This window comes from Lineus longissimus, chromosome 5 (genome assembly GCF_910592395.1).
Source record: "Lineus longissimus chromosome 5, tnLinLong1.2, whole genome shotgun sequence".
In the NCBI taxonomy this organism is placed as follows: Eukaryota; Metazoa; Nemertea; class Pilidiophora; order Heteronemertea; family Lineidae; genus Lineus; species Lineus longissimus.
This window is the reverse complement of record NC_088312.1, coordinates 496,885-517,887: the sequence shown is the minus strand read 5'-3', so window position 1 is coordinate 517,887 and position 21,003 is coordinate 496,885. Positions and strand designations below refer to the sequence as shown.

At 43.1% G+C, this 21,003-nt stretch overlaps 1 protein-coding gene across 1 annotated transcript in view; it reads right to left on the bottom strand.

The window, feature by feature from the left end:
• Window positions 1-2,480: 2,480 nt before the first annotated feature.
• Window positions 2,481-21,003, bottom strand: part of LOC135487468 (cubilin-like) — a 56,527-nt gene continuing 38,004 nt past the window's right edge. Inside the window, exons 4-10 of the mRNA XM_064771149.1 lie at window positions 13,552-13,732; window positions 11,991-12,181; window positions 10,490-10,675; window positions 10,141-10,285; window positions 9,600-9,679; window positions 5,024-5,182; window positions 2,481-4,674 (exon numbers count right to left, since the gene is read on the bottom strand). Of these exons, the coding sequence (XP_064627219.1) occupies window positions 4,244-4,674; window positions 5,024-5,182; window positions 9,600-9,679; window positions 10,141-10,285; window positions 10,490-10,675; window positions 11,991-12,181; window positions 13,552-13,732 (1,373 nt within the window). The 3' untranslated portion in view covers window positions 2,481-4,243. The remainder of the gene's footprint in view (window positions 4,675-5,023; window positions 5,183-9,599; window positions 9,680-10,140; window positions 10,286-10,489; window positions 10,676-11,990; window positions 12,182-13,551; window positions 13,733-21,003) is intronic.

The following is a 21,003-nucleotide window of genomic DNA, read 5'->3' as shown; positions in this document are numbered from 1 at the left end:
CTATACCAAAGCTTGTTCTGTTTGTAACAAACTTAATGACCAAAGCAGATCTAAACTCTCAGTCAAGTCATTGTCCACACCTTATCAACGTCAGATGCAATTCTCACCTGTTCTCAAAAATGGTCCATCTAACACTAACAGGAAATATCAGCTTCTATCAGAAGTTCGATTCCATGACAAATAATGTTCCTACAGATTTTGCCCAGTGTATGATTTTGGAAGAGGCACATGACAGCGTATCAATCAATACAACCAAAACACAAGAAGTAAAATCAAAGTTTTTTTGGAGGTAAAAGTAATCAGCAACACAACAATAAACAACAGTGGCCACGTGAGGTGTGTGAATTTGCCCACACAAGTGACGCCAAATCAACCTTGGCAGTTCAACTGCGTTGAGGACACTAAGAGAAAGATGTGACAGTCACGACACGACCAAATTGGACCTGACTGCTCCCCCGACCTACCAACAGGTGATAGAGATGGACAATCACAGCCTGGCTAAATCGGCTTTGGCAGCTCCGCTGTGTTGCCGACACTGCGAGAGCAGGACCAAACGAGAGCGGGGAGTTCAGCCAAGACCGATTCAGTGTAGTTGTGGCGGCGCATGTCATTTCTCGAGCGAGTTGGGAAGACGGCGGATGTGCCGCTCTTTCGGTCTGCCAAACCCCGCCCCTCGCACGCTAGTGTTGTCCAGCAAGAACATTCTGAAACAGCTTCTGCTGATCGAATATTCAATCACTATTGTTTCGAATAGGATTTTCTTGATAAAGCCTCTAGAGAAAGGAAGACTAGTTTTGGAAATATCCGATTATGCTATCAATTGTCGTCTTTGTGCTTGTTTATAAAAGTTATTGTTCTGCACATCGTGCAACCATGGAACATCCAACTTTTCGATGACCATAGCACCTATGCCAAGAGTCATTTAGCTGAAATACTATTTATGCCTTCAGGTATTCTACCCCAGCAAGCACTGATTACACATTGTTGGTGTTCATTGGTGATCATCTAACTAATTTGGATAAACTTGGGTTATACTCCTAGAATAGTCTCATTGAAAAACGTACGAACTATAGATTCTTATTCTTTGGAGATCCGATGGAAGTTTCAATAGAAAGACGTCGATAACATGGTAGTGGAAGAGAGAACCGTTTACAGGCGCATACACAACCGGTCATCCAAGGACAACCTCTAGACGTCACGATATTAGTGACTTTTAAGGATGTGCTATTGTCAGGAGGTCAGGTTGTGCCACGCAGCCACAGGAGTCAGGTTGTTAAAGATAAAGCAGACATATCACAGCGTATAGATAAATCCCATAAGCTCTCTTATTCTACGGTCTTAATGGATGCAGATTTTCACCCTTTCCCTGGAGTATTCAAATACTGATGACATGGATGACTGTTATGGTAATCCTAATGATGCCTTTATACTGACAATAATCTAAGATAAAGTAACTAAATAAACCCTCTAGTGATTGTCTTCTGGTTGTGACGTTGCGAGTAACAGTCTTAGGCAGGATGTGTCCCGTAGACGAATGGCGCCTAATATTCTCCCGCCTAAAACTGCGCCACCATTATTAGAATGTGATATATGTACAACATGGTCTTTCAGACTATTAGATCATACAGTATCATAATTTTATATACATCTTTATACAACCAGTAAAAAAGTTTTTCCAGCCGCCACTGCGTGTCATACCTTTTCAACATTCTCATCGTCCGAATGGCAACTGACAATGAGATGGTACGAGTTCTTCTCCAGGCCGCGATCTCCCCGCCGTATCTGCCCCGGTGACTCCGCCAAATCTAAATCAGTATTTAAATTATTCTGTTCCTTAGAATTAGAATTCATAGTTAAATCCTGGAGGACCAGTTTTGTAAGAAATTAAACTCCACATTAGAAACTGCCCGTAAATCAAGCTTTGTTGTTTGTTTGTCTCTGTTGTTGGTCAGTGGGGATTATCAGTGAGCACCTTGAACCATCTCTTGCCACTGTCACAATCACCCTTGTCCATATTGGCCAGCCTGGCTGCAGCAGAAACCTTGCATTCAGTGGTTCAAAGAAATGGTAAGTCACACTTTTTTGGCAGTGACGACCCAAGCACCATGGTGATGTAGTCATCTGAAACCTGTGATGTTTTTGCCAGGTTGTGACAAGTCTTCTCCTGCATTGTTGTCCATAGTCAGTGCACTGTTCTTGATATGCGGTTTTTGGTGCTTCCAGATTTCGTCAGTAGGACCAGATACCATGCTGTCCATGGTAAATATTTCTCACCGTCCCAATTCACCATGGTGAAGTGCTGTCTGTTTACCATGATGAATTGTAGATTTACCATGGTGGAATTGAGACACATCTTTTGTAAGGGACATCCTCTAAAGACCACCCATGGCCAGAAACAGCCTTGACGCGGTGGCGGTGGGTTTCACAACCAAGGAGGGCGAGATACGATCAATGAATAGGATAAATGATTATATAAGAGACTAATTTATTTATAAAAGTTCTATAAATGCACTCATGTATGGTATTCACAGACAGTTACATGATCGTGTCTATACCAAAGCTTGTTCTGTTTGTAACAAACTTAATGACCAAAGCAGATCTAAACTCTCAGTCAAGTCATTGTCCACACCTTATCAACGTCAGATGCAATTCTCACCTGTTCTCAAAAATGGTCCATCTAACACTAACAGGAAATATCAGCTTCTATCAGAAGTTCGATTCCATGACAAATAATGTTCCTACAGATTTTGCCCAGTGTATGATTTTGGAAGAGGCACATGACAGCGTATCAATCAATACAACCAAAACACAAGAAGTAAAATCAAAGTTTTTTTGGAGGTAAAAGTAATCAGCAACACAACAATAAACAACAGTGGCCACGTGAGGTGTGTGAATTTGCCCACACAAGTGACGCCAAATCAACCTTGGCAGTTCAACTGCGTTGAGGACACTAAGAGAAAGATGTGACAGTCACGACACGACCAAATTGGACCTGACTGCTCCCCCGACCTACCAACAGGTGATAGAGATGGACAATCACAGCCTGGCTAAATCGGCTTTGGCAGCTCCGCTGTGTTGCCGACACTGCGAGAGCAGGACCAAACGAGAGCGGGGAGTTCAGCCAAGACCGATTCAGTGTAGTTGTGGCGGCGCATGTCATTTCTCGAGCGAGTTGGGAAGACGGCGGATGTGCCGCTCTTTCGGTCTGCCAAACCCCGCCCCTCGCACGCTAGTGTTGTCCAGCAAGAACATTCTGAAACAGCTTCTGCTGATCGAATATTCAATCACTATTGTTTCGAATAGGATTTTCTTGATAAAGCCTCTAGAGAAAGGAAGACTAGTTTTGGAAATATCCGATTATGCTATCAATTGTCGTCTTTGTGCTTGTTTATAAAAGTTATTGTTCTGCACATCGTGCAACCATGGAACATCCAACTTTTCGATGACCATAGCACCTATGCCAAGAGTCATTTAGCTGAAATACTATTTATGCCTTCAGGTATTCTACCCCAGCAAGCACTGATTACACATTGTTGGTGTTCATTGGTGATCATCTAACTAATTTGGATAAACTTGGGTTATACTCCTAGAATAGTCTCATTGAAAAACGTACGAACTATAGATTCTTATTCTTTGGAGATCCGATGGAAGTTTCAATAGAAAGACGTCGATAACATGGTAGTGGAAGAGAGAACCAAGCTTACAGTCGCATACACAACCGATCATCCAAGGACAACCTCTAGACGTCACGATATTAGTGACTTTTAAGGATGTGCTATTGTCAGGAGGTCAGGTTGTGCCACGCAGCCACAGGAGTCAGGTTGTTAAAGATAAAGCAGACATATCACAGCGTATAGATAAATCCCATAAGCTCTCTTATTCTACGGTCTTAATGGATGCAGATTTTCACCCTTTCCCTGGAGTATTCAAATACTGATGACATGGATGACTGTTATGGTAATCCTAATGATGCCTTTATACCGACAATAATCTAAGATAAAGTAACTAAATAAACCCTCTAGTGATTGTCTTCTGGTTGTGACGTTGCGAGTAACAGTCTTAGGCAGGATGTGTCCCGTAGACGAATGGCGCCTAATATTCTCCCGCCTAAAACTGCGCCACCATTATTAGAATGTGATATATGTACAACATGGTCTTTCAGACTATTAGATCATACAGTATCATAATTTTATATACATCTTTATACAACCAGTAAAAAAGTTTTTCCAGCCGCCACTGCGTGTCATACCTTTTCAACATTCTCATCGTCCGAATGGCAACTGACAATGAGATGGTACGAGTTCTTCTCCAGGCCGCGATCTCCCCGCCGTATCTGCCCCGGTGACTCCGCCAAATCTAAATCAGTATTTAAATTATTCTGTTCCTTAGAATTAGAATTCATAGTTAAATGCGTGTTATTTTTCTCTGATTCAAACGTTTTAATTTTATCTTCGTGAGAGTGTGAGTTCAATGCTTTGCTCCGTCTCTCTGTTGGACTGTTCTCCAAGCGTCGTAGTTTCACGCTCATGCTTTTCACTTTCGGCGCGGGCTTGATGCACAATATCCCTCTACGGTAGGTGATGTAGATGGTGACAGTTATTACTATGGCGACCACGAGGAAGGCGATGACTGACATGGCGATGATGATGGTCCTGTTGATGAAAGGACCCAGACCTGAAACAGAGAAATAAATGGTTTACGTGAAATTCCAGGTGGCACCACAGTGACAAAAATCATGCGGCATATTCTTTCGTCAGACAGATCACAAAAGTATATCATGACAGAGACCGCAACTTTATCATGGAACGAATTTGTTCATGTCCTTCCCAAGGTTCTTTTAGATCACGATGAATTTCAATAACCATTCCTAAGAACCATTCAAGCACAAATTTACTTAGGCAGGCCGGTTATAACTCCTTGGGGTTTCTAAATGGCCGGCGTGGCGATTGATTTGAGGATTCTAAACGGTCGATATTATGTCTTCTCCCGAAGACACGATCTAGGTTTTGCCACCTGAACTTACATTGCTTCTCATCACTCGCATCGAATGTGCCGCAATTGGGCACGTTGTTACATATGAGAGAGTTGTCGATGCAGTAGTTCTTCAGGTCCTCGCACACCAGGCCCGCGTTGTCCAGACACAACTGTCCACCTCTGCATAGAAACTGGTTACAATCTTTCGCTGGAAGTGAGGACGAAAGGACAAGAATTTAGAAGGTTCATCAGACCGTTTTGTCTCCAGTTCATGCTTGCCCTACTAGAGAGCATCTTACCTACCACTAGGGATCTCTCTCCGGGAGTTCTCCATCTCTCACTTCTTACTCTAACTTTGACCAGTCAAGTGTCCCGGCCTGTCATTAGAATCAAAATGTTTATCTCAGAGACGAATTCCATGCCAGCTATATCATGGCGCGTACCATAAGGCCTGTCTTCAGATTGCCGAATATCTCACGTCAAACATGAACGCCCTGATAGCTCAGCGGTTAGAGCGCTGCACTTTAGATTGGGTGGTCATGGGTTCGAACCCCGGCGAATGTCTATTTTTTCGTTTTTTTAAAAGGTCTTCTTTCCATTTTTCATCCATGAACGTTTATCTGGCGCGGATTCGAATTAGATTCAAACCCTGGCGAATCTTATATCGTTTTTTTTAAGCTTTCTTTCTACTTTCATCCATGAACGTTTTGAGGCGCGTATCCAAGGGGGTGCACCAGAGGCATGCCCCCTGATTGTTATAGAATCTTTAAAATTGACCATGAAATTTTGGAACCCACCTGTAGTGCAGCAATTTTGATGAGAAATGCAGTGCACGCTCCCTCTTCTTCCAGTTCCTGGATCCGCCAGCGCTCTTAAACCATCATCATTATTATCATTATCAATAGGGCCGTTTAGACGACGCGAAAAAATCCGGATGCGTCCCGAATCCGGATTAATTTTTCGTCGTGTAAACGCAAAAAGATCCGGATCAATGTGGTTGCATCCGGACTAAAAAGGTACCATCGCCTTGGGTGGTTTTAATCCGGATTCATCCAGATTCGATCCGAATGCGGTCTTTTCGCCTGTCGTCTAAACGGCCCTATAATCATCATGAAGAAAACCCCTTCACCCGCGAACTTTTCAAGCTGAAGTACACCCTGATTCCAGGTTTTCGTGCACTCCAGGGAATGGTTTGACTATCAGTCGGCGAAGCTTTCTAAATGCAATTGCCCTGTGCATCCGCACTTTCGGCTTCCAAAAGAATCGACTCGAATCTTAATTCAAATCTGCCATTGCCGACATCATTGGCGCCAAAAACTATTTCTTTTGACCCTGTTGACCTCGCTTCTAAAAATTTTGTTTTTAAACCATTCAAACATTTAAATCAACTGCAAACATTTTCAATAAAATCACCGAGCTATATATATACGATATATTAAGAAATATCTATAGTAATATTGAGTTATACGGTTACCTTGGAACTATTTGCACCCAATTACTCTTCCGCCAGCGTGACCTAGCCACAATCATTGCGCGTACCCTAAGGCCTGTCTTCAGATTGCCGAATATCTCACGTCAAACATGAACGACCTGATAGCTCAGCGGTTAGAGCGCTGCGCTTTAGATTGGGTGGTCATGGGTTCGAACCCCGGCGAATGTATTTTTTCGTTTTTTTAAAAGGTCTTCTTTCCATTTTTCATCCATGAACGTTTATCAGGCGCGGATTCGAATTAGATTCAAACCCTGGCGAATCTTATTTTTCGTCTTTTTTCAAAAGCTTTCTTTCTATTTTTCATCCATGAACGTTTATCAGGCGCGTATCCAAGGGGGTGCACCAGAGGCACGCCCCCTGATTGTTATAGAATCTTTGAAATTGACCATGAAGTTTTGGAACCCACCTGTAGTGCAGCAATTTTGATGAGAAATGCAGTGCACACTCCCTCTTCTTCCAGTTCCTGGATCCGCCAGCGCTCTTAAACCATCATCATTATTATCATTATCAATATCATCATGAAAAAAACCCCTTCACCCGCGAACTTTTCAAGCTGAAGTACACCCTGATTGCAGGTTTTCGTGCACTCCAGGGAATGGTTTGACTATCAGTCGGCGGAGCTTTCTAAATGCAATTGCCCTGTGCATCCGCCCTTTCGGCTTCCAAAAGAATCGACTCGAATCTTAATTCAAATCTGCCATTGCCGACATCATTGGCGCCAAAAACTATTTCTTTTGACCCTGTTGACCTCGCTTCTAAAAATTTTGTTTTTAAACCATTCAAACATTTAAATCAACTGCAAACATTTTCAATAAAATCACCGAGCTATATATATACGATATTTTAAGAAATATCTATAGTAATATTGAGTTATACGGTTACCTTGGAACTATTTGCACCCAATTACTCTTCCGCCAGCGTGACCTAGCCACAATCATTGCGCGTACCCTAAGGCCTGTCTTCAGATTGCCGAATATCTCACGTCAAACATGAACGCCCTGATAGCTCAGCGGTTAGAGCGCTGCGCTTTAGATTGGGTGGTCATGGGTTCGAACCCCGGCGAATGTCTATTTTTTCGTTTTTTTAAAAGGTCTTCTTTCCGTTTTTCATCCATGAACGTTTATCAGGCGCGGATTCGAATTAGATTCAAACCCTGGCGAATCTTATTTTTCGTCTTTTTTCAAAAGCTTTCTTTCTATTTTTCATCCATGAACGTTTATCAGGCGCGTATCCAAGGGGGTGCACCAGAGGCACGCCCCCTGATTGTTATAGAATCTTTGAAATTGACCATGAAGTTTTGGAACCCACCTGTAGTGCAGCAATTTTGATGAGAAATGCAGTGCACACTCCCTCTTCTTCCAGTTCCTGGATCCGCCAGCGCTCTTAAACCATCATCATTATTATCATTATCAATATCATCATGAAAAAAAACCCTTCACCCGCGAACTTTTCAAGCTGAAGTACACCCTCATTGCAGGTTTTCGTGCACTCCAGGGAATGGTTTGACTATCAGTCGGCGGAGCTTTCTAAATGCAATTGCCCTGTGCATCCGCCCTTTCGGCTTCCAAAAGAATCGACTCGAATCTTAATTCAAATCTGCCATTGCCGACATCATTGGCGCCAAAAACTATTTCTTCTGACCCTGTTGACCTCGCTTCTAAAAATTTTGTTTTTAAACCATTCAAACATTTAAATCAACTGCAGACATTTTCAATAAAATCACCGAGCTATATATATACGATATATTAAGAAATATCTATAGTAATATTCAGTTATACGGACACCTTGGAACTATTTGCACCCAATTACTCTTCCGCCAGCGTGACCTAGCCACAATCATGGCGCGTACCCTAAGGCCTGTCTTCAGATTGCCGAATATCTCACGTCAAACATGAACGCCCTGATAGCTCAGCGGTGAGAGCGCTGCGCTTTAGATTGGGTGGTCATGGGTTCGAACCCCGGCGAATGTATTTTTTCGTTTTTTTAAAAGGTCTTCTTTCCATTTTTCATCCATGAACGTTTATCAGGCGCGGATTCGAATTAGATTCAAACAATGGGAGAAATCATCCCAATACTCCCGATGATGTCAGTCACTTCTTATGGACGCTAACAAAGTCCAAAACAGCGAAAGAACTTTGTCTTAAACCCTTCAAGGTTGAGGTAACATGATACATGATGAGAAAGTACATTAAACCCTATCTTCATTGGGATATGCCGTTAGGGGATTCCATTGGCATGCAGGCACTGAAGGAGTACACCTTACGCAGTTTGAAAAACTCAAACCCACTAAAAACTGTCATCTCTCAACTTGTTCGAGTCCTTAAGCACAATTTTTACAGAAATTTTCGAGGGCATTGATTTTTTCTTCATCCCCGAGAGAAAATTCAATCACCTCAACAGTTGGCTTATTCTTTCCCCCAACGCAACCTGCAGATAGAATTAGTGTCGCAAGTCACGCTCCGGGCGGATTAACGACTGAATGCAAACACCGTCTACTCTCTAGGGTAATGATGAGGCTCGGTGCCGGATTTCCTGAGCATCGAGCCTACTTAACTTGGCTGCTCTGGAGATCCTTGCTATTTTCTGAGTTCGGCGTGTGATGGATCGAAGGTAAATCTACCCGTATCGGATTTCGACATCGAGAGAATCCGATAGCAGATTCGGAATTACCGGAACGCTAAGCTGCTTGATGAATGAAACCATTCACCTTTGCGATATTTGAGGAACAATGTGACACTGCTGTTGAAGTACCATGAACGCCCCAAGGAACTTTGAACGGTGGGAATGAGGCCAACTTGCAACCATAGAGCTTGAGACGTAAGCGGGAGCTATATGAACCATTGGTTTGTATAAATGCCTTGCGAATGATCAAAGAGACCAGCGGAACATCGTGGAGATTCCCTCAGTTCAAGTCTACTTGACCGTGGCAGTCCTCTCTTAAGGAGAGAGTCTGGTGGAGTCCACTTACCACGTTGCGTTCTGCACGCCAGCATTTGTCTGTTGCAGGAACAACTCCCGCAAAGCACAGTTGAAATGCAACCTCAACCCCTGTTCCCTTTGCTGAAAGTCAGTTACAGTGGGTTGATATTCACGTGACAGAACGATGCATTGATTTTGGTGTTGGTATACTTACTATCATGAGGTATAGTAACCGCAGACCAGACCACTTTGAAGCCCACGGTATCAACATCACTGGAAGACCCTGCTGTGTAGCTGAAATTGAATGAACTAACTGTTGTCAGGCTCCCACTGAAGTAGAGTTGAAGGTAGAAGGACATGACATAGTTTGTTTCCACCCAAAGTCTAACTTGATATAGCAATCATTAGGGGTATAGAGACCTTGATCTCGATCAGTTCTGCTCGTTGATGGAGACAACCAGACTTTACCTACACTCTGGACGCATGTTTAGGAAGACGAAGGGACTTCCTCAGGAGTCCAGACTTGACCATGACCCATTTCAAGCTGGTGATAGACTGTATGATGCAAGGCAAAGGTTAGTCCTAATACATGAGGTGAAGAATAATTTCTCTCAGTTCAGACATGCAAAGCGCTTCTTTCATGGTTTTGCTAGTCTAGATCCCGTTAATGAAGCTCGATCCATTCATCTGATTACCACTGAGGAGAAGGCCTGATAGGAGTGCGTCAGTTACCAGTTTTCAGTCAGTAGACTTACCGTATCACCACACGGAAACTATTGGATAAGAATTCCTTTACGCCTTTATTGTAGAAATTGAGCTGACCACAGACTTTCTCTATGGGTCTGTCGTTGGAGCTGGCAAACCCATTATAGATGGAAACAAAGCTATCCCTGCAATGAGCTGAAAAGGAGAAGCATTTAGATAGAAAGTGTGAATTATCGAAGTAGAAAATTCTTCAGACATGTATGGCTTTCTGTCTTTCTAGTTTTGGTAACGGCTGTCAGAATACGAGATAAAGCTTTAAGATCGTTTGTGTCATCGTTTCCTTCGCCTCAAGAGCAACAGATACCCTTCTATTCGATATTAATTGCCAAGGATACTTACTCGAAGGACCTAACCGAAGGTCGAGAAAAGCCAGCAGTATTTTACTGTCCTCGTGTACCTTAATCATCCAGGTACACTCGACATTAGACATGAAGCGGGGAAATCCTGGCGACATGATGACACCACCATTACCAGTCATGTAGTCTGCACCACACAGCTTATTGGACGGGGAGAAGGGCTGCCACCCTGAAACAAGAAACACAAAATCACATCAATGATCGAAAAGCTCCTTTTAGGCAGCTTTCAGAGGTGCAGGCCTTATAGTCAGCGCAGCAGGTCTCCCTCGCAACCTTTGGAACCAACTGCCCAAGTCAGGGAGGCCTTGCGCCTGAAGAGAGATCTGCTGCATCATCTGGAAATCGTCTGCTACACAAGCATCGCCATCACATCGGGATTATACCTGACCAGACTGCCCGGTGGATGCACTGAGTTCTGATACTATTCAAGTCGACCGCTCAATCCAGACAAGGACATGAAGGACAGTGACTGGACCATCAGCTATATCAATAGGCATACATGTAATGCACTTGCGACCGTATCATTTTACGAGTTTTATGTTGTACCGAAGCATTGTCACTATTGAGCGAAAGTGGCGTAACAAGATCCAAATACAGTGGAACCCCGGTAACACGACCACTCATGGAACCGGGGTTGAATGGTCGCGTTACCGGGGTGGTCGCCAACTGGGGTTCCACTGTATTTCTTTTGGGCCGCTCGCCGTTACATGTGTACATCGTTTAGCCATTCTTTTGACGGGCGCATCACACATTGTGAAGCATATAAACAACTCTATTGGTACCAGGAATGTAGGTCAACTAACTACTCAGGCAACTTGACGCCGATATCAAATTTCACAAATTATGGCAACACGTGGGGATGAATGAACATAGGAATTTCAATCAATTTCTGGATGTTCACATATCATGACTAATGTTGAAATCAGGCAGAAACCTGCATGTTGATTGCTCCTCGGCTTGCACCATAGCACAATGACCAGGCCATGTAGGCCTACACTGGGATGAGGTATCAGCTCTCGGTGGTCTCGGGTGAAGTCAGTTGCAAGGCCCTTGAAAACTGACCATGCTGAGACACTCCTTTGTAGGCCTGCATACGGGTCAAGACACGAAGTCTACATCAAGCAGACAAGGAGGACAGAGGTCTGAGTGGAATGAACCAACCATGGAGGGTTAACGTTTGACGAAAGCTGCAGGAGAAAGGAAAACCATTGGGGCAAGTATAGCTTCATACTTTTGATTTTATTCGAAAATATGCCACAACACAATCTTGATATCATAGGCTCTTTGCCAGATATGCTTGTCATCCTTACAACAGATTGTCACGGTCAAAGATACCGGATGATGCCTCTCGAGACCTTCGACCATGACAACCTTTTGTAAAAGGGATTCTTTTTCCCTGCCCTAGGTGGTACATGCTTATGTGGCAAGGGGTCTATTCCCATTGAGCTTCACACAGGTCAGAGGTATCACTAAAAATGACTTACTGTCTGATAAAAACTCGTACTTTGCCCTAAATCCTTTATGACCCTTGATGTAATCTGATTTGAAGATGATTTCTAGTTTAGGGTATTTTGATATGATGGGTTGGGGGACTGTTGTACCACAGAGTCGGTCCACAAAGTAGGGCACGTCTTCCTCATCTATGCCGTACAGCTCCAGGTAGTCGAAGAGACACCTGAAAAGAAAGAAAATTTGGCCTCTGTGTATTTGTTAAACGATATTCTATCAAACGTCTTGTAAAACGTTTGTAAACGAAAGTCCGATAGGTCGCTGGTCTGCAGTAGCACTTGAGCTAGGATTCGAAAGTATTGGCGCCTTTCTCGACCTCGGCAATCATTGCCATGATGCTAAAATCACAATAGATCTAGGCTGGTGAAGTTTGGATGGCATGGACAAGTATCGATCGCCTCTGCCTGGGCAGCTGCAGCCTTGGTAATTCTCGCTTTCACTTCTTTGAAGCAAGTATTATCCTCCGTTTGTGTTGAACCCAACCAGGTAGATTAACTCCTTTTCTTGGTGCAATTGGTAGGCCCTTATATAAACATCGGTCTGCACCTCTCCGCTGAAGAGTTGGTGATAGGAGGCAACCTTGCCTTACCAACAGAGGTGGATAAAAAACCGCCACTGAATGTGTCTCCTACGATGCTCTTCGATACTGCAGTGTCACTATGGAGTTGGTGATGCCAGGGCTGCTATCATACTTCCTCAGAACTGTTAATAAACTTTTCTGTCAGATGCTATCATGGCATTTCTTGTGGTGTATGACGACCGGTTTGCCAAGGAATCCGAGGTGGAATGTCTACTCCATTTGCCCTTGCAGAATTGGATTGGTTCTCTGACAGATAGGATGGCCTCGGCTCGTGGTTGCAAACGTGTCAACGTTCGGTCTAAAGTCGGTGGGTTCATTGTAAACCATCGTGCGCTAGCAAGGCTTTGCTCGTTGTTTGTATGGTTGGAACCAATGCCGACTTGGATGTCGAAGCCACTTTAGTTCCACACTCACAAAAACTAAAAAAGGGTCGCCAATCTTTCTAACTTTGCATCTTTCTTATTCATAAGACGCCATCTGCACCTTCCCTCCAGCCATTAGAAACACATCCAGACGCCTTTAATCAAAGCTTTAATGATGACAGACGACGGATGAATCTCTTTAAACCCTAATTGAATTTATTGCCTAAATGTGAGCCACGGGGCAGTAAAATGTAGGCTAGGGACCGAGAAGGCAGATTGGATGGAGGCGATGGGCAATTACCTTTTGCTCTATATGTCTGAGGACATTTCAATGACAGCAGTCTTGGCAGTTGAAAAAAGTCGAGCAGGGAAGCTGCAGTACTTCTGCCTTGGTCCGGATTCTCTAAAGCTATCACCATGCCAAAGATGGTGGTGTTTTGCTAAAGATGGTGGGGGTTAGGTGGCCATCTAGTTGTTAACATAAACATACCTTGTTACTGCTATAACGTAGGATCAGCTCTGAAACGTTTCCCCACCTATAGACTTCGATTTCCAAAGTTTCTCTTTTTAACCCTGGTCCGTATTATTACTTACCCTGCCTCACTCCTGATTTCTAATTCAAACTCTAAGAAGGTGATTCGAATCCTCTCGTCCGCGCTTCCGTCTATGTAATACTTGCAATACGTGCGATCCGGGTACTCCTTGGGGAAGTTGGGGGAGTTGAAGATGCCACTTGTCACTGTCTCACTTGAGAAGCGGTACTCGCACTTGAAACCTTGAACGAGAGACAACAAAGACCTGTAAGATGTAAGATGCCCATATTTGATAATTACGATACAAACAAGGATAGTGTGCTTGCTTTGTAGGTAGCATTGCATTACACACGTTCTTCATTGTGTTTTGTCTTAGATTCCGTGAGACTATCTCTCGTCATTCCCTTCTTACATCACCATAAAGAATCACATCTATCAAACAACACTCAAGCAGATTCGTTTCTTGAGAAGTCGAATGAATCTCACTTGCTAATATCAATTGCCGGATTACGCTAAATGCGAGATGTTAAAAGCGACACTGTGAGGTCATGCGGTGGAAACAGCTGCCTCTCTTGGATGATATTGGCTCTAGTTTGGAAGATCTTCCTTGTTCCCAGTCCCTGCTGTGAGGTATGATGAGGAGATGTCAACTTGGCTATTCCAAAAACGTTACAACACCTTCATGTAATAAAGTCATCTGATCTGCCGGCATCATCTTCGCCAGGAATACCAGTTCCAGTCTACAAGACAGTAAATTAGCTTTTTCTAACGAAAATGTTTTTAGATAGTTGGCAATCATTTTCGTATTCTTTTTTGTTCCACACACTTGGAAAAATTGACAATAAGTCATCTAGACTGCTACTTCTTACCGCAAACTCTATTTGCGCGTATTCCCTTTATGTTTTTAGTAGCTTTGATGTAAATGAGTTAGAGCTACGATGGCTCAGAAACACATTAAAACATGCTGACTGAATCCGATGGCTCGGCCCATGACTCGAAGCAATCACAAGATATCATTCATAATCATACTCCTCATGGGGAGCATCATCTTTGTGCAAACCGCATATTGTCCTTCAAACTTGTCGTATATCAACTTGTGGAATACGATGAGAGCCGCATCAGAAAAGAGCAAATCACACAGAACACATTCTCCCTGATAATTAGTATTCTTCTGAACAGCAGTTCAGGCTTGTGCTTTGAGGAAAATGCGGCATTTTGTTTATGGTATTAGACCTTAACCATTGACATGGTGGTGAGTGCTTGAAGGCTTCTTCTACTACCAGCTGCAACATCACATCATCTCGAACAAAAGCTTTACACGTTAAACACGACATCGATTTTAGTTATTCTTTGTAGAAGAGATGAAAGTCTTGCTTTTAATGGCGGGAACTGTGACCATAGTCCGCTCCACAACAAAATAGGCTTTCTCAATAGTGGGTTCTGATTACTATGAATGTTACGATGCAAGTTAGGTCTTGTAAATTGATGTATCTACTGTTAAACCGTCGTCTTAGTTGTTGGCCAAGGTTGACGAACCGATTGGGATGAAATATCATCTCTGACTAGATGTCCCCATGGAGGAAGAGGGGAAAGAGTACAGATAACCCTCATCATATTCTTTTTCCGAGGTGATATATTGTCATAGGATTATACTATTGCCAGTCGCATCGGCTTTGTCGTCATCCAATCACTTCACCACACTGACTCTGCGTAATATCCGCGACGACGACGGAGCCCCGTTTCATCATCAAATCTCGGACAAGATCCTTAGCTACTAACATCATTTGCCGCGATGGATTTTAAAAAGGAAGTGACTATTTGGCAAGCCCGGCTCACCAAACAGCGCCTTTTTTCTGCCCTAGATGGAGAGCCGAACTCATGCATATTCAACCATCCAGGAGCTCATTATCATTCGTGGCGACACGGCCAGCAACACTGGAGTTACAGTGAAACACCTTTAGAAATGCACACTAATGCATTTAACATGCTTATCAGTTAAATCACGTTTATGACTTTTTTTGTAAATCCATCATGTACATGTACATGCTTCTTCATGGATTATTGACCAAAACCCGAGTTTAGCAACAGAAATTGAATCGAGAGCGGGAAGTCGGCCATTGTTAAATATGCGCATATAAATTCGAATATGACGTCACTGCTCTCTGATTGGCCAACATGTTGTAACCTCTCCGGCTCGCCAAAGATAGTAGTATTTTTGCCCTGTTTGGCAAGCCCGGCTTGCCGAACAGGGTGGCTTTTTAGTGCTGTTTGGCAAGCGGCTCTCCAAACAGGACAAAAAAAGATGCCTGTTCGGCGAGCGGCTTGCCAAATAGACCCGGCCTTTTAAAAATGCATATCACCTTTGTGCGTCTAGAATCCGTAATATTACCGTGCCAGTGTTGATATTGCTACTAGGATTCAGTAGCCACGCCAGCAGAACCAAAAAGAATCTGCACACGCCGACAGGCTATAGACTAGTTTAATCGCATCTGTTTAATAGCTATCAATGTTTAATGGAGCTGCTTAAAAACGATGCAATTTATAAACATCATTGCATTATTTGAATTGGATATCTCTTTGAAGAGGATGCAATTATTGTGTTTAATGGAAGCGAATTCTGTCTCGGGCTAATTTAGTATTTTTTATGAACAGGAAGCATGAAAATGGTGTAGCGCGATTGACCAGAGTGGCTTTTTTGGGGAGATGGGAGGGGACTTGCATTGGATGAATCAGGAGCGTTTGACATCTAACCTGTGCAAGTGTAATCCATGAAATCAACAGAATTCTTTAACTGGCAGTCACATATCTCCTAAATTATTCATGATTAGAAACGAGGAGTAATTAACAAACACTCTTTCGGGGATTATGAAGAACCATTATTTCTGGTGAATCTGTCTCCTTGGAATAATGTCGGGACATAAAATCAATGATTTCACCAGATGCTTCAGATTTGTGCTAAGCGCAAAATTATCTCCCTCTCATGTTCTGGATGATGCATTCTATGTGCATTTCAGACTGAGATAAAAGAGCTTGAATGTCCAGGGATGTTTGTCATTGAACGTTAAGCCAGTGTGAAAGACACGGGAGCCGTGGGAGTTCGTGTCTCGGTTTCGCTGACCGAAGCCAGCTGCAGTTTAGGATTGTAACATTGGCCTCTCGCCAGTTTGTATGATGTGTAACCTTGTTCCTTGAGGAAAGTCCCCGCGAACCGTGAAGCTCGGTCAGAAGACTCTGATAAATGCATGAAACGACAAGGTTATAGTCGCTTTGGCTGCCAATGGCACGTATTCCAGCAAGCAATTATGAAGTTTCTAGAACCTCGCCGATTTTCACACAAATCAGTCTAACCGTGCTAAGACAGTACCGAGGGAGCTAGAAGAAGCGAGGGTTGCCATGATTTGTCTTTTGAGGAGTCGTGCCGTGAATATCTTATAAGTCGTTCTCGGCAAACGAGGGAGTTTGGATTTTTGATGTGTAAGCCTTGAGAGAGTCGACTTGACGGGATGAATCCTGGGGATCGTCTAAACCGTTTCCTTTATAGCCGATCTGCCAAACACGAAACGAAATTGCTGACAGCGAACTGAGTTGTAGAAGCGTTTCGAACTAGAGCATCACATTTGGTGACAGGCTTCGATGTTTACAACGCTGTACCAACAGTTCAATCTGTTCACCCAATCCTCAGTGAGTATTAGCCTAAACGGCATCTGTCTTGCGCTGGACCACCCTGCCAATATCCTCACCGCTATTCACTTAAACCTTACATTAAGCCTTGCCTGGTGAATCTTAATCAAGCCCCATTCCCGGGAGTGACCAGTTAATATCCGCTGTCGGCCACAAATACTATTTGTATTGTAATCTCCATCATTCTTTGCCTCCTTATCCCACTTGGTAGCACTTTACACAGACCTGCCGAGAATACAGCTGAGTGTTCATAAATGGACATTAGATAAGGCTACTGTCAAATAGTCCTCGAACCTGGCATATGGCTTCCTACAGGAATTTACTCAATCTTTGAATCAAATGTTTGAAAGGCAAACTTCGACCTTTTGAGCCATAATAGCCGGTTAAAAGTTGACGACTGAACATTGATCAAAGTTGTTTTAGTGTTCAGCTTCTCACGAAAACTCGAAAAGACAAGACATTCGACACGTGGCTCATTTGGAAGAACTTCTGTCTTCGCACATAACTTTGCGTATAAAGAGCATGTTTGATGATATCCTGTGTCTGGACATTGCCATCTTCGTTTTACCCGACCTCTATTCCACCCAACCCTGGTTTAAAACAGATGATCGTTCAATGGCAAAACTCATCTGACCGACCACACCAGGCAGCCTCTTCATTGTTCTTCCCAGGAACCAGCCTTTATCATTGTCTGACAGTGGTTTCGATCATCAGCTTTGACATTTCATAGCAAAGTGTCAAAGGGTAGACCTTCTATATCACAAAGACGAGGGACATATTTAGAGCAAGCCAGTTGCTAGGCACTTTCGATGTTCGTGGGCCGAGAGACATGTTGGGAAAACATCACTGTTGACTTCACTTCTTCCTGTCGGCTTTCTCAGATGCGTGGTGGTCATGGAACAGGCTCATGATGAGGAAAGCGTTGCTTATGTTCTGTAATTAACAGAATAGCCGCAAAATAGATTGGCTTGTCCATTGTATTTGCAAAGGTCATTATGCGTATTCATCAGCTGGACAGCTTCCGATTCATTGTCTCTATCGTCTCTCTGCAACCGGGGTAAATATATTGGCACTTAGATGCTTTCGGAGATATTGTTTTACAAATACCCTCTATAGATGATGTCAGATGGTGATTAGGTCTAATGATCAACTGAACATATGAGATATTAGTCCCATGGCTAACAGAAGGCCCCGTCCAGGCAATCCGCAAGGACATTCTTATTGTGAGTAATTTAAATAGCTGTTTCCAGCTCTCAGTATAAGCTGCTGCATGTCCGTTTCGGATTCATGGCGAAGCTGTATGAGCCAGTGCTTTAAGGGATTCCAAAGCAAGGTTATCAGTTTTGATAAATGATTGATTATGTTGATGACTGTGTTATCCTTTTTGCTCAGAACAAAACCGTTTGGTGTAATCTCCTTCATGGTAAAGCTATCGTTACTAGCTCTGTGATATTTGTTTGGCGAAATCTGCGCAGGCAGTCAGCAAACTAATGAACCGCAAATCCTGCTTGTAAGCCATTCGATATCATCGAGCTTTTCGATTGAAACAAGTAATTAATTGGAGAATGGTGAATCAAATGTCTGTACACAGTTTCCATTAACAAATGTGGGGGCGCCGGTTGTGGACAAATTGATGACAGATTGTTCGTCCGCTTCAGTGAAATAAGTCGATCTGAATCGGCCTTACAATGGAATGACATGAATCCGACACGTTGATCGTTCCATCATCGGAGAGTCTAACGGTTGCTTTGGCGTTTTTAGAGATGAAAGTCGCCTGGCTTGGCATTATATTGACGATACGAGAGAGATCATGGGAGAAGTCGCATGCAAGCCTTTGTGGTGTTTTTAATGCTGTACTGCAGACTGATGATAGAAAGGAACCTCAGGCATATCGGGTTAACAAATAACAGTCGAGACCTATGTATAGAAATAAGGCAAGACCATGATTGACAATGGTTGGGGACATGTTACCAGCTGATTCCTAACGAGGCCTAGCTTTACACAGCTCGTCTGCAGGCATTTTTTTCAATATCGGTTTGTGGCTGGAACTTGATTGAGTAAAGCTGTACAATTATAGACAGCGGTGCTGAAAGATATAGTTTTTCATCATTCAGTCATTTCAAAATTTTGAAAAATTTTCAAAGTCAACAAAGTTTTGGACTGATGATGTTGGTTCATTCTGAGCAGAAAACAAAAAAACCAGTGAAATTGTTTTTGGACTTTTGAATTTTTGGACGAGATGAATGTGTTTTCAATCTTTTCACTTTGCTGTCACTGACTCAGTATTGCTCTTTAACACATATCCAGGACCAAGCCAAATGATAACCTTGTTTGGGCATCACGATACATAATCCGCCAGCCAAACCCTAAGACTTATTGACAGATTATTAGGGCTGCAGTTTTTGGTGATTCGGGGTTTCCAATGGTTATGATATGGTTTGCTTCCTCTGATGACTGATGATCGCCGTCAGTGGAGAACTAGTGTGACGGCGGGCCATCTCTCATACCCTAAGGCTAAGATCTTGTCAGCGACCCCTGACCGCAATTATGATGAGACCGCTGGACGAAAATATGATTTCAGTATCACTCTCAAAGATGATGAAGGTTCTGTGATCTTTTATGTGTCGCATTAGCTGTGCTTCAACTGTAGGTAGACAACACTTTCGTTCGTTGTCAGACGAAAGAGCAACTGAGAATATTTAGCTATGTCTAAGAAGAAACTTCCTCCTCACATATATATACAGTGGATTTTTCAAGTCCAAATTGAGGATTGAGGAGTTTCAATCATGTTGTTTAAAAACACCTTCTGGCGAGCGATTTTAGATTCAAATTGCTTGTATCATATTCAGCAATTGGTTGTTATCATCATAAAACATCAGTTTTCTAATCAATAACATCTTGTTATCGGCTAAGATATCAATACCACAACCAAAACCGGTTTGTCATCTCGCTTTTGATAAAGTATGTTGTTGTAAACAACTCCGTCAGTTGAGTCAAAATTCGGATGGAATTTCAGGTTGATATAGATTACAGGCTATAAGGCCAAGGACCAAACCCTTGAAAATTGCAGACATTTACCAATTAAGACGAAAGAAGTACGGTGGTTTTTCCGTCATTCTACTCTCGGATCGGAATGCTGTCTCTCAGGATGAGGGAATGGTCGAGAATCGGGCGGGGCATGTACGCAATGTCTTAAGGGATGAGATCCTCTTGGTCTCAAATCAGGCATGGAGATGGACTGAATATTCCAATGATTGCTGGCAGAGCTTCTCTCCCCGTGGCAATACTTCGTCATATATTCTATATTTGGTAATGAAACACTGAGAATGTGATTTGGAAGCCCCTGGCTCCTCATTATCTATGCTATTTATATTCAGATTAGATTGCGGGATTGCGCTTTGAGTTGTCCTGTCGATGCACACTGCGGACTGGAACATCGATATGCCGATGTTTTTTTTACGTAGAGATGGCATACTGGGCAGAGATTGAGCTCGATGGGAGATGGGTTTGTGAAAAAGCAAAATCGTAAATCGCTACCACCACAATTTCCTGTGACCATTTGATTTGAGGAAGTAGTTGTTTCCGAACTGCTTACAGTCCCGACACAGTGGAGATGTGTCCGGGAGATTTGTCCACTCCGTTACAAGCAAGGCTTTAGACCCGGCAGTGGGTGGTTCAGGGGGCCCGCTCCGTCTAGTCTCCCTACAGACCAGAGCTAACTTTATGAAGATGTCGTTCCGAACATCCTTCATCTACTTTGATAGTGCACTTGTTCTCTATAGCCAAGTGTAATGAACCTTTGAGTCCGTCCACACCACAGTAAATTGTTTCA